Source organism: Phallusia mammillata, chromosome 6 (assembly GCF_965637545.1).
Source record: "Phallusia mammillata chromosome 6, kaPhaMamm4.hap1.1, whole genome shotgun sequence".
Lineage (NCBI taxonomy): Eukaryota > Metazoa > Chordata > Ascidiacea > Phlebobranchia > Ascidiidae > Phallusia > Phallusia mammillata.
Genome location: NC_137257.1, coordinates 11,756,692 through 11,770,554, shown reverse-complemented (window position 1 = coordinate 11,770,554; position 13,863 = coordinate 11,756,692). Strand labels below are relative to the sequence as shown.

General features: G+C 37.1%; 1 protein-coding gene across 2 annotated transcripts; it reads left to right on the top strand.

Moving 5' to 3' along the window:
* The first annotated feature begins 385 nt into the window (after positions 1–385).
* On the top strand, positions 386–11,963 carry LOC145232082 (uncharacterized). Of its 2 annotated transcripts, none has more exons than XM_080096589.1 (14): positions 386–1,257; positions 4,590–4,781; positions 4,876–4,994; positions 5,077–5,210; positions 5,320–5,409; positions 5,483–5,604; positions 5,821–5,910; positions 6,014–6,148; positions 6,216–6,314; positions 6,382–6,438; positions 6,520–6,660; positions 8,818–8,916; positions 9,264–9,489; positions 9,720–11,963. In XM_080096589.1, exons 1-14 carry the CDS (start codon positions 538–540, stop codon positions 10,124–10,126), a joined length of 2,631 nt encoding a protein of 876 aa, XP_079952715.1. In that variant the 5' UTR covers positions 386–537; the 3' UTR covers positions 10,127–11,963. The 2 variants fall into 2 exon arrangements, with proteins under 2 accessions (XP_079952715.1, XP_079952714.1); XM_080096588.1 differs by having other exon boundaries at positions 6,213–6,314.
* Positions 11,964–13,863: the final 1,900 nt, after the last annotated feature.

The following is a 13,863-nucleotide window of genomic DNA, read 5'->3' as shown; positions in this document are numbered from 1 at the left end:
AATCGTAGATGGCATTAAATAGATTTTAAAGTTTTAGGGTGTTGGATAGGCAATATCACTGATACTTGATTTGCATTTTTATATTTTGTGAAGAAAGTTCAAAGAAATATAAAACACTACTGGTTTAAATGTTTATCAAGAACGAGATGTTTGCATGAAAAGCATGAATCTTTTTTACGTCAATTTTTATTTTGCTAGCTAGTGTTAGTTTAGAATTTGTTGTGGTTGTGTGTGTCTAAAAGTTAAGTGGTAAGAAATGTTAAGCCAATGTTTCTTTATTTATGTGCCATATATAATGAAAACCACACACAGAGAGGTAAACATAGTTTGTTGCGGCTTTAATAAAACTAACAGATTGTGGATAATTTTTTGACCTAAGCACAAATATTTTGTTTTTCTTTTAGATGGTTAGATAAAGCTGTTGGAACCAAGAATCTGTACTGAGTTTCAAGATAAAAGTTAAAGTTTGTGCCAGCAGTCTGATTGAAGACTAACAGAAGACATTTTATTTTTATCAGTTAAAAAAGTTACACAAACATGGCTGAGATGCCAGAAATTGACCCTGACTTTGGGCCAGTTTCACGACCACGTTCATGCACCTGGCCACTGAACAGACCTAATATTGGTGGACATAAGAATGACAGTCAAGATTCTGACATTGTAATGAAACTTGAGGCAACCATAGAAGAATGTGGTTCACAAGAACAACTTATGGCAGATGCAAATGATCTTTCAAATGATCGAATGGTAAAGCAAGAGCCTAAACAGGAGGCCTATGTCACAATGAGCCCAAGCTCATTTCCATCAGCTGATTACTCTAGTGTCCTACTAGGCTCACCATCTTCCAATCTTGTTTCAAACATTTTACAAACCCCGCAAAATGTTTCCCAAACTTGTTCTGGGGTTAATGATTCCACTTACACTGTATCAGAAAATATTAATCAAGTGACTTCATGTGGTTCTCTCACCCAATCTTCACAGCTGGGTGCAGCTGGAAACAAGGGGATCAATTTGGATATGACATCCGCTGCTAGCTCAGAATCATCCCCAGCTGCATCAGCAACTGTTGTTACCAAGTCCAAAACATCTTCACGAAAAAATGCATGGGGTAACATGTCATATGCTGATCTGATAACACAAGGAATTGAAAGTTCACCAGATAAGCGGCTAACCTTGGCTCAAATTTATGACTGGATGGTTAAAAATGTACCATATTTTAAAGACAAGGGTGACAGCAATTCATCAGCAGGATGGAAGGTAAGTTGTGTCATTTTTTAAATGCTACATAGTCTACAAAAGCAATTTACTAACAATACAGTTTAACCCAATGTGCCCTTGTTTATGAGATGATTTGGGTAAAACTGTTTTTTCAGTACCTCAGCAAACATTATAGTATTGTGGGAATACAAGTAGTGCCGATGTTCGCACCATATGCACATGAGTAGTTTTGTGACATATGTGTGTGTCACTGGTGGTCATTTTTGCCAAGTCATATAAGTGTGAATGATGCATTAAACACACCGGAAGAGTTATATAGAGCGCTTGATTGCTTCCTATAGTGATAATTTCATTTTATTGTGATGCAGGCACAGGAAATCCATTACTCACAAATGTGACTGTGATGACGTAGTTTTACAACTGTTGGTGTAATACACTGAATTGTATTGAACATCTAGGATAAATCATCATTTAACACAAATCATATCTTCGTCCCCCATCTAATAACATAATAATTATGTTTTCCATTACAATGTGATGACACTGCACAGCCATGTTTTTTTAAAACACCGATATCTAGATTTTATAATCGCACATAGTACTACACATAGCAAACTTTTTATCAAGCTTTATTTGACCATTGATTATTAATTTAACACAAAAAGTCTTTACAGACTGGAATGTGTGTATGAGTGTTGTTAAAGTGAGTTACTGTAATTTTCGGGTGCACACTTTTTTGTTACTGCTGACTACACCGCAGGTTCACTGTTTCACCACAAGCCTCCATGGGTTTGTGATATTTCTAGCAGCTGTGCCAAACATTTATATACTTGGCATGTGATATACAAATCCTTTGCTGGGCTGGATCACTTCTGTTTTTTTAAAACCAAATTCAGAACCAAATATGTAGCTAAATACTTTTTATGTTTTTAATGCATAGTAACGAATAATCACATATTGTAGGGGTTTAGTAAAGTTTTTAAATATTTAGTTTATTGAACTGTCAGTGAGAAAAAGGTAATGTTTTGTGTCACTAGACAGTAATTTTTCTGTCAAGTATGTTTTGCAGCCTAACGAACATTTGTTTTTTGTGTAATTATGGATCCCCTTCCCTGAAAGGGAGACACATATTGTTTTTGTGTATATATTTTTTTCGTCTAACGCGGATTTGTTCCCACGTTTTGGTCAAGAAGGAATGGTTCAAACTTTTTCAAATTTACACAAATTATAGATATTGGTCTAAAGATGGTCCATGTGAATTTTGACCTTGTTTAATCCCTCAGTTCACCCACAGCCACCCAAAACGTGATTTGTTTTTAAAACGGCTATACTTGCTAAAGCAGATTATTCTGGAGTTTCATACTTTTTTGATTAGTACATTGCAGCGTAAGTATTTTGTAACTTGAAGTAGTATATATCCATTTTCACTCCTTTACCCCAAAATATTTGTTTGTTTGTTCACATGTTAATGAGGTCAGAAATACAAGACTTAACCTGCTGAAATTTTAAACAGCTGTGGATAGGGTGCTCGTTGTTGGCTGTTAAAAATTTCAGTGCAATCGGCTCAGTAATTACTCTTACAGCCCCAAATATGTTTTACATGCTGTCTTTTGTCGAATTTGTGTTCGCTCAGTGCACAGCTGACGCAATGGGAGTGATTGACGATAGTGACGCATGGATAAATGCCTCTGCTTCACGCATGAACACAGTCTCCACTTGACCATTTTCTCACTGGTTGGAATTAAGATGTTACAATGTTAATTATATTACGCTGTAAACTTTAATGTAGGTCAAGCAACAACGCAGCATGACAACGCACACCTGTGTCATGTGACTTCTCAAACTGAAAGCGTTAATAAAACTGTTTCAGAACAGGTTTTGTTGGTATGTAGAAACTTAATGGCGCCAGGGAACGCTATGTGCGAATTAAAAATCATACTTCAACAAACAAAGGGCTATTAAGGAAAAAAAATGTTGAAACTTTGTTAAAAGGTTAAATAGTTGGATTCATCCATTTTCCACCTCGTGAAAACAACGCACAACTCATGTCGAAAAAAAGCCTAATAAGGCGTGAAAAGCGCAAACCTGCCCACTGAAAAGCGAATATCTCGGCCTCGTACATAACTGGACATGCTATCAGGCAGTCTTTTTGCACTGTGCAATTAAGATATGTTTGTAGATCATTTAAAAACGTTAGTTATGCAATTGTTGTATCAAGCAGTTTTGCGTCTTGTGACGGTTAACGACAGGCCCCTCCTGCCGTGATCTAACAACATTCGCACACCGCGAGACAATGATCGCTGACGGAAATAAAACCGTGAAAAATCGACACTAACCTCTGTTGTCTGGAACTTTGCATTGACCCCAGACACGAGAAAAAATGTTGCCCCTATATAACATTTGATGAAATAATGAATTGTGTGTAAATATGGCACAGTTTCTGTAAAATGGAATATATATGTAGGAAAACCACTATTCCAGTTTAACAATGATTGTGCCCTATTTTTACTGTTACCAAATCGCATGTGCACATGTGTGGGGACCCATTAGATTATGCTTGCAGAAACACTTATGTTATAAAGTGCCAGGAAAAAGATAGGGACCCAATGAAATGTAGGTGCCAAATATATATCGATTATAAATATAGTTAATGGTATATGTGATACATCGTTAAATATGATGTAGTATATATAAACTGGCAATATGTAGGAAAACCACTATTCTAGTTTTTTTTCAGAAATGGTGCAATAGATATGTGTTAAAACCAAGACATTCCCCAAATAGCTAGATCTTTTGGTGAAATGTACAGACCACGATCCTTTGATAATGTAGGATGTGGTAGTAATTATACCATTTTGTTCACATGATGAGCACATTGGTATTTCACACACTACCTGTGTTTAAATTTGGTGAAACAAATTGTACTAAAGCTGCCAAACCAAACGTTGCCAGCTTGTTATTGTCATGAACATTGCTTGATTGTACTATTTGACAGAAATTCTCTGTTCCCTTATTAATCAATAGTACAGCTTTGAAAAAATTAAGATTTAAATTAAGATTTTAAATTAAGATTCATAGTGTTTTTGCTTACTGGATTATCAGTGTTAGAATTTGTTTGTGGTGAATATCAGTGTTAGAATTTTTTTAATGGTTTGCTTACACAGTTACTATTATAAACTGGCATATTTAATCTTTTCAAGGATTTACACACAAGTATCGGTGACTAAAGAGTTGCCGAGTTCCTTGTTATAGGCCTATTTATGGGGTCCAAGTATGTATCTTAGCGAATGGCAAATGACAACATGTTAAAGTAAAATTTTCAGTTGTGTAATCTGGGTTATAAATATGTCAACACTTTCCACATTTTACAGAATTCCATTCGGCACAACCTTTCTCTTCATAGCAAGTTTAAAAGAATTCAAAATGAAGGAACGGGAAAGTCTTCATGGTGGGTCATTAACTATGATGCGAAACCTGGTAAACCTGCTCGACGTCGAACAACCAGTATGGATACATCGCTTGCTAAGGGCATCAAACCACGGCTAAAAATAGCCAAACAAAAGGTATTTGTGTTTATTTGCTGCTTCTAGGTGTTTATACCTTGGAGATGTAATTTACTGCTTGCATTGTGACACTCACCATAATGTTGTTGTTCAGGCTGAACAACTTAAAAAGGAAAAGGCTTTAAAACATGATGGCTCCTGGACTAAGAGTCCGAATGCAGACCCATCACAAGATTATGAACATCTCAACAAGTCATTTACTTCAGAGTTCCGGTTTGTATTTACAATAAGTCATTATCTTAAACATCCATTGACAGCCCACAACAATAAATCAATTGACAGTTATATTGTTTAGGAATCGAACCAGTTCGAATGCAAGTAGTATTGGTGGAAGAATATCTCCAACCCATTCAGGATTTTTGACACAAGATCTTGAAGCTGATGGGCCTCCACCACTGTCACCTCTGTCATCATCTTATACACCGTCAAGTATTTTATTGCATGTATTTGTATGTTAAGTTGTATAATTTATAACTCTCCATAAGTAAGCTTATGATTTCTGTTTGCCAACATTTCCAACAGTGCCTAAACTTTTCAGGTAAATTTGATTTGTTTGGTGGAAGTCGTGGTGACACTTTCAGTTTAGTGGATAACCTGGATCACCCTGACTTGTTAGACAGTATTGCAGGTAAAGTTTTTGATTATATTACTGGTTCCCCTATAATTTTACCCAGTTTGATATGATGTTTTTAATTTTGTAGGGATTGAAATGTTGGATCCTTCATCACCGATGACACAATGCCAAAGCAACCAGATGAGTGCAGCAAACAATGACAGAACTAATATTTACTTGAACACACCAAGTAATATTGCAACAAGTCAAGTTAGTCCTTGTTTTTTTACATTGCTGTGTTACCACACATTACAATATTTGCAGTTTGTTTGTAATACTTAAGCAGCTTATCATTTATTGGCGCATATGCTTTTACATTTTACTTTGTAATACTTATTTAGTAATTTTTGTACCCTTACAAATGTGAAATACTGTATTGCTTCTTCGTTTACAATGTTAAATTCTTGTTTATGTCATGGTTTGTAGGTAAATTCAACGTCTACTATTAACAAAGCAGTTCTGTCAAGTCCTAACTTGGCATCATTGTTGCAAGGAACCAGTACATCCAGCATAAAGGTTGGTATTATATCCTTGAGAGTCGTTGAGCGGATTTATAGTATTTTATAGTACAAAAGACCGATCATTTGGTTTGCAAATAAAACTTTTTTATGTAATGCAGTCACTGACACTGAACACACCACCTCTAAAGCAAAATGTTGATCTTGGCGGCCCAGTGCAACGGGATCGGGCTCACACAATGCCACTTCGCCGACAACCAAAATATGATTTGTCGGATTCAATGCAGAAACCATTGGTAGATATTTAAATGTTGGTGTTTATACTTAAATTTGTATATTTTATTGGTTTGTATTTCGTAGCAGCAAAGTCTGGAGTCCCTATCACAAGAAACATTACTTTCACCATATAAGGCATCTGAAGCATCCCTGTCTGCTTCTCCTCATAATGTTTACAACTCAATGGTAACATTTCTCTTGTTTAATTCATTTTAACGTAGAAAAAGTGGTTAATGAGAATTCCTTGTGACAGGCACTATATCCTCAGTACGGTGAACTACAGTCTAGGACACCTGACTCCAATGTGCAAGTATGAGTGCCTTCACAAATAAATTGCTTTATTGTTGATGTCTTATGTTATTCCTGTTCAATGTGCCATTTTTGTTAAAAGGGCAATGATAGAGCCAGACTGCCATCATCAACAAACGAAACCAAAACCTTGTATGAGCTACTTGGAACACAAGCAAACTCAGGAATTAAACCACACTGCTTGCAACACAATGGGTCACGAATGTCGCAGAATATTCAGCAGGTAAATTGGATTTTGTAATTTTTATGGGTCCCCTTCCCTGAAGGGGACACATATTGTTTTTGTCCGTATTTTTTTTTCTTTTTTCTGTCTAACGCTGGCTTGTGAGACCCGTTTGGTCAAGAAAAAGTGCTTGAAATTTATTGAAATTTGGACATATGTTAGATATTAATCCAAACTGGGTCCACCAGAAGTTTGATCCCAAATTACCCAGCGGTTCACCCACAGGCCCCCGAAACGTAAAATGTTTAATGCTAGTTTGTAACGCTCGTTTAGTAAAGAAAGAGTGCTTCAAATTTATTGAAATTTGGACATATGTTAGATATTAATCCAAACTGGGTCCACCAGAAGTTTGACCCCAAATTACCCAGCGGTTCACCCACAGGCCCCCGAAACGTAAAATTTTTAACGCTGGTTTGTAACGCTCGTTTGGTCAAGAAAAAGTGCTTCAAATTTATTGAAATTTGGACACATGTTAGATATTAATCCAAACTTGGTCCACCTGAAGTTTGACCCCGATTGACCCAGCGGTTCACCCACAGGCCCCCGAAACGTACATTTTTTAACGCTGGTTTGGTAAAGAAAAAGTGCTTTAAATTTATTCAAATTTGGACATATCTTAGTTATCAATCTGAACTTGATTCTCTAGAAGTTTGACCCCGAATGACCCAGCGGTTCACCCACAGGCCCCCGAAACGTAAATGTGTCTAATGCTTGTTTGGTCAAGAAAGACACTGTAGGCAGAAGTACCAAGAAAGTAACTCACTGGTTTATGATAGCGGGAGGGCTCAGCTTGACGTCGGACAGACATTTTACGAGACGTCGTTTCAGTGATTAGAAATCAGCTGTTGTGCACAGCAATGCTATGTCATTTTATTAAGTTATCACTCACGTTTTTAGTTTTGGCGAAGGTTTTACACCTATGACGTGATTTAAACCTAATAAGCGTGCTTCGGTTTTGTATATGTCAAGCAAAACTTTGTTAATCGAAGTAAAGATGAAAAAGTTAACTTGACTTTTTTGCCAAATAAATGTTTTTTTAAATGCTCGTTGTCAGGTTGGCCGCCGCATGATCACGGGTTACTTAAGGTCAACTAGTAGGTATTACAAACACAGTTCAGACCTTTCTTTCGTCATAACGTAGCGTTTTTTTGACAATCAATTTAGGAGTCAATACTCATGTATAAATTAGGCTTAACAGTATTGTTGAACACCAAGGACGGCGTGCTATTGAAAACGGTGTCAAAAGTCAAACAGTCGTTTGGCGTGTGCACACTGAGAGGTTACTAAAGGTCAATGGTACTCGTTTTGAACTGTTACAGCTTTCTAAAAAAAATGTGTTGAAAATTCCACCTTGGACGACAATATCTGGGTCAAAGCAAGAGATTATATTAAAGTATTTGTTACGTTTTTTAATGTTTTTGTAATTATATGACAATAAGAGTGCAAAAAGAATACGAACAATTTTTTTTTGTTGGGTTAATGCTTTCTAAAAATTTGTCCTTAAGAATCTAAAAATCACCGCAACATTTGTTTACTGTAAATCTGCACAAACACGCGTGTGGGGACCCATTTGTTTTTGTTTACAAAAACAATCATATGTGTAGATCAAATGATGTGTATAGTAAATTGGTAAATATCGTATAGAATATATAAAATGGAAGTATATCAGAAAGCCACTCTTCTATTTTTATGTATTGTTATTACTGCCAAAATTTAGTGCAGAGATTGACATACTATAGTTTGTGCCATAAAGCCAGCAAAGCATTTTGTTCTACCACTAAATATGATTACAAATTAGTGGATTTTTATTGGTATTTTTTTGTGTGTGTCTATAGTTCGTTTGTCCAGGAAGAGTGATCAAACTGTTTTTAAGAAAAACACATGGAAAATTGGGACTTGACGTTTTGCAGTGTGAAATATGACTCTAGTTGACACAACGGTTTAACCAAAGCCCATAAAACATAATTACTTGGAAATGACAATACCTTTCAAAGTATACAACTCCAGAGTTTAATTTTTTTTTGTTGGAACATTGCCAAGTATTTAAAAGCTTTGTGTAGTCACAAATAGCCCAGTTAAAAATAGAGATAATTTCCCAAAAGATTAAGTGTAAATATGTATGTTTTTCCCTGTTCTTTAACTGATTGGATTTTGCAGGCCAACAACTTTTCTTCTCAAATGCCACAACAACCACAACAACTGGTGATGGATAACCACAGTATGTCCTTGCAAGATTATGGCCAACATTATCCCAAGGTGCAAAACACAACCACATAAATATTTTCTACAGCATAAGAATTTTGGCATCCACAGGCAGTGTTTGCAACACCATACATTATACTTTTGCTTGCAATTCAGCTTGTATTGTGCAATAAAAAGCAACTTTTAAAAACTTAGGGGTTTAGTGTATCTTATCTTGTGTTTTGGTGTACCAGAGTTTAGTTAGCATAAAATTTTTGGCCTAGCTAGTCTAAAAGTAAAATTAATCTTAAAATCAGCATTTGGTGTAACAAACTGTCACAACTATATGTCAACAGCACTGCTTGGTTCTTGATCCTTCTTCTTTACAGTTTAAGTAATGACAAACTGCACTTGTGTTTTAGCAAAATGCAATGCTTGGCATGCCCAGACAAGAGAGTACTGCACAACAACAACAACTTGACGACAGCAACTTAAGTAACATGAACGAAAGAAAATTTCCATCTGATATTAACATTGACAACCAGGACTTCTTTGATCCAGGGGAACCTCTTGAACTGGACCAAATGCTACAGGAAATGGTCCCTGAGCTTGCTATGAATTTGGGATATCCTTTTCAACAAGACTCAGGTAAGAAGCTAATATTTCTTGTCAAACAGATTTTGCTGAGTATTATTATAGGCACCCTTCCGGGTGAGGATTTCCTTTCTTTTTTGTGATTACACAACCTTTGTATAAATTCTTAGTCTTTGAAAGCTTTTTACACATGATATTTTGTAACCTTATGAACAATCAATGTGTCTGCACAAATTTAGGTAATCCCAGGTGCAAAATTATTTAATAGGCATTTTATGTTTCAGGTGTCGTTTCTGGAATGGATCTGGATAGCACAATGGATACCAATGTTCCTGGTAAAACCACAGATACTTCCGAGCAAAGTTACTCCTACAACTCACAAGTCGGCCTGGGAAACATGGATGGCATGCAGCAGCAACTTCAACAGCAATATCACCATCAACAACAACAGCAACAACAGCAACAACCACCACCTCAATACAACGCACAGCATCCTATGTTTGCAGAAATGAATCCTTATTGTGGAAATGGTCCAAACATATTGATGGACGCACATCCAAATGGTGGAGTGGTGATGGGTAGTGGGACTGGAAATGTTGGTATGCAAGGAAATCAATTTAGCCAACAGTTTACACAGCCTCATCCCAACCTTAGACAGCAATCATCTGTTGGATCCCTTTATCGCATGTAACAGGTTAATTGGTTGGTGCAAATCGATCTCTTCACTGAAGTTTTAGCTAGTAATAATTTGTTCGAAAACATTGAAACAGATGGATTTTATTCAAAATTGACAGCAACAGCAGCGTAGGGTTTGCTGTTTGTGCAGTTAAGTTGCCCGCAGAAATGGCCAATGAGATTTATGAAAACAAAGGTGTGGTCTAGCAGGTGTAATGTCATCAGTTATGCGAACCAAATATTGTTACGTATGAAGCTGACATTGAAAGTAGTTTCTGAACTTACTGTACATAGAGGACATGATAAGTCGTGCTCACCGTAATGGCCGATTAGTTGATATTCGCCCATTAATTGTTCCAATTTTTTACATTTATTTGTGTTTTGTGGACATCGTGTATTGAGGTGCTTCTATTATGATCTAGTATTGTTGTCACTGCTGTCAGGCCGTTGCCTATTTTAGTTTTATACTTCGCACTCCTAGGTGCACTTCGCTTTGATCGTAAACGTGCTATGACGTCATTGAATGATTTAGCTACGAGACTGATCGACAAATCCCTACTGTGACGTCGAATTGCAACCGTTGCGATAAAACTCGGCTTGGGGACATTTGGTAATTAGCAAACACACCACACGGTACAGCACATTTTCCTCAAATTGTTGTTCAACAAATCTGCAAGAATTCAAATTCAAATTCTTGAAATTTCGTCCGTAGGCACATGTCGATGATCTTAGCCTTAGTGCGCACAGGCTTATGCGCAAATTTTACGTTTTAATTTTAAGTTCACGTTATTTTCTGTCAAGCATTTTATCGTGTTTTGCCTCTAATCATTTGCGACTTCCATTTATTGAATGCATCCTTGCGCCTCTGCTTGACTCGTTCGGTTTTATGTGGCGTTCACACTACGACATTGAGTGCTATCGATTTTTGCGGGAAATCTTTATTTTTGCTTCATGCTGGTGCATCCCGTTGACCTTGCATCAAAGGCGCAGGTGGTTTGGGAACGGAAACTTATAATTGGCGAAGCAATTGCTTTTATCTATATACGTGTACCTTTGTGCGTATTTTCCCGTAGCAATAGTCGAAGGGTGACATGAAAAACTAGCATGGCGCCGAAAAGCTGAGCAAGCAACGTGTTTGTGGTAGCGTTCGGTGCTCACTTCTTTTACGATGCCTTATTTTCGTATCTCGTTCATGTTTGATGATACTTTTTTTGATCTATTTGTTCAGCAGCGTGTCACGTGATAATCAGCATTTCTCTCGGCGTCAAAGGTTGCCCCAAAACATAAATATTTCTCCACTTCGATTTAGTTATGTTATGCAAACCACATTTAAGCCATTTTGTCACTCACAACCCACCAAAGGACCCCCCTTGTTTTTAACCATCACAAGCTTGTATTTGAGCACATTGGTTATTGACTCAGGCCCTTATTGCAAAGGTTGTACTGCGTACCATTCAATCCTAAGCATAAATATAGTAGTCAATACAGCATAACGTGCAAATAAATTGTTTACTAGCATTTTCGTATTTCTTAAACCATCTGGGTTTAGCTCACACACGCGGCACACGCAGTTGCTGTCGGCTTACTTCTTTCTTATTTAGCTTAAAATGCCCCCTAACATTTGTACACGGTTATGTACTGCGTTCAAAAAATGAGTGGATCTGAACTATGGAGAGCATAACTGCTCATAGTTTCATTTTGATAGCGCTTTTAAACTCAAATAAGTTTCGTAATTCAATTGTGCTTTTCTATTTTTGTGCTTTTCGATATTTTTATCGCTATGTACAGCCGTTTGTCTATACTCTGTTTTGGCGCATCTCAATGATTAACATTATAAATTGCCTTACAGCTTGTTCTTGTGTTAGCACATGGGGCTTACAAAAACCGTGCGTAATGTTTGAGGTGCACGCTGGCAGTTCAAATAACAACAAATATTTGAATATACATTGCCTCACTGCCCGTGTCAAATTGGAGCTATGCGTCACTACTGTTGTGATACGTCATATTTTCTACACATGATGTAGTTAATCGTATGACATGAGTCAATGTGGGCACAGGAAATGGCGTCATGTTCCTGCCCACCTCCATCAGTGGGAGGTTTTGGGTCTTTTTTAGTTTAATTGCGCAATAACTTGGGTAGATCTCTACTAAACATTGGCGTATATTGGGCATTTGTTGCAATACAGGAAGGCCCATATTGTTGTTCACATGTGAAAGTGAAACACAATCTACTGAGAAACCTGCTTTCTATTTGTTTAGGTCTGCCCATTTAGATAAAAAAATCTTTTGTAAAAAAAAACATTTCGACGCAATGTTGACTCAAATCTTATAAATTTATTTTTAGAGACCCTGTGCAAATTACCCTTGTAGTTACGCAATATTCCATTGGTTAGAGCCTTGTTAAGTTTCGGCACCAAAATAAATGACTTTTTGTTCGCGACTTAGCATAAACCAGGGAGTCAAACCTGAACTGAACCCGAACCCGCGAACCGGTTTGAGCGGTTTATTTCATTAAACCCGAACCGCAAATTATGATTTCCTGAAAACCCGAACCGTAGTTGAACCCTATATTTTGTTTGGCGTTGGACCCAAACCGGAACCGAACTAGTAAAAAATGCAGCCTGTATTATTTTTTTGTGATTTTTTTAAAAACAGCCTACTGAAGATAAAGATACGCAAGATAACAGCTAATAGGGCGTGTCAAAAATAACAAATTTGAAAGTGTCTCTAATACACGGTCAAAATTCTTTCGGAATTTAACAACGCCATATGATGGATAAAAAAAGTTAATCGAAAGGGGATTAAACCGGTTTAAAAACCGCAAACCGGTTCGGATCGGGTAATGTGCCCGAAACCATCAAACATTTATAAAAAACGGAACCGAATCCGAACCCTTATTGAAAACAAAACAACGTGAACCTGAACCCGTTTAACAAGCGGCTCGACTCCCTGGCGTAAACACACAAGGTGTTAAAAGAAGATGAATGAAGTTCGAGCATTGCCATGTACAATCTACCCGCGCTTCGTCAACAAGCACAAAAACATAAGATTGAGAGGTGAACTTTGCACAAACAGAACTTTTGCGGCACACATGGAAATCTGCTATGCTACACTGGTATGCAAAAAGATCGCATTTTTGTTTTCTAGCAGAGTTATTTTTGAGGCGCCGTTCCTCACAGTTTAAAATCTGGGTGTTTATCCATGAAAACGTTTGTGTGGTGTCTTTAACCCAGGATAAAATTTCGTTCCGAAGGCATGCGACTGAACATCTATACGGTGATTGCTGAAGCAGAGATGGCCCGTTACGCGGTCTACGAAGCTGTCTACTTTTCCTAAGTGATCACCTTACAAAAGTTGTTTGTTTTTTATTCTGGTAGTCACCACAATACAAAAGAATCGATGCCACAATAGTCTAAAGTGCAACTGGTGATTGATAGTCAGGTTGTTTGCATGAGAGAATAGTGAGAGCGCAAATAACTAATGATGTCAAAAGCCCTTGTGGTGACTTTGCTCTAAACGCCTTTGGTGGTCAAGTTGGTGGTCAACCTAATAAAAAGTGCAGACTGGAACATAAATATGATGGGCTATAGATTAGTGTTGCCAGACGAGCGGAATTTCCTGGACATGTCCGGAATTTGGGCGTAAAATCTGTGTCCGAAAATAATTATAAAACCACTCTAAATGTCCTGAATTTTAACGTCTAGTAGCCTAATCTAGTGGAGTTCTCACAATTCTTAGTCTAAAGGTTTACGT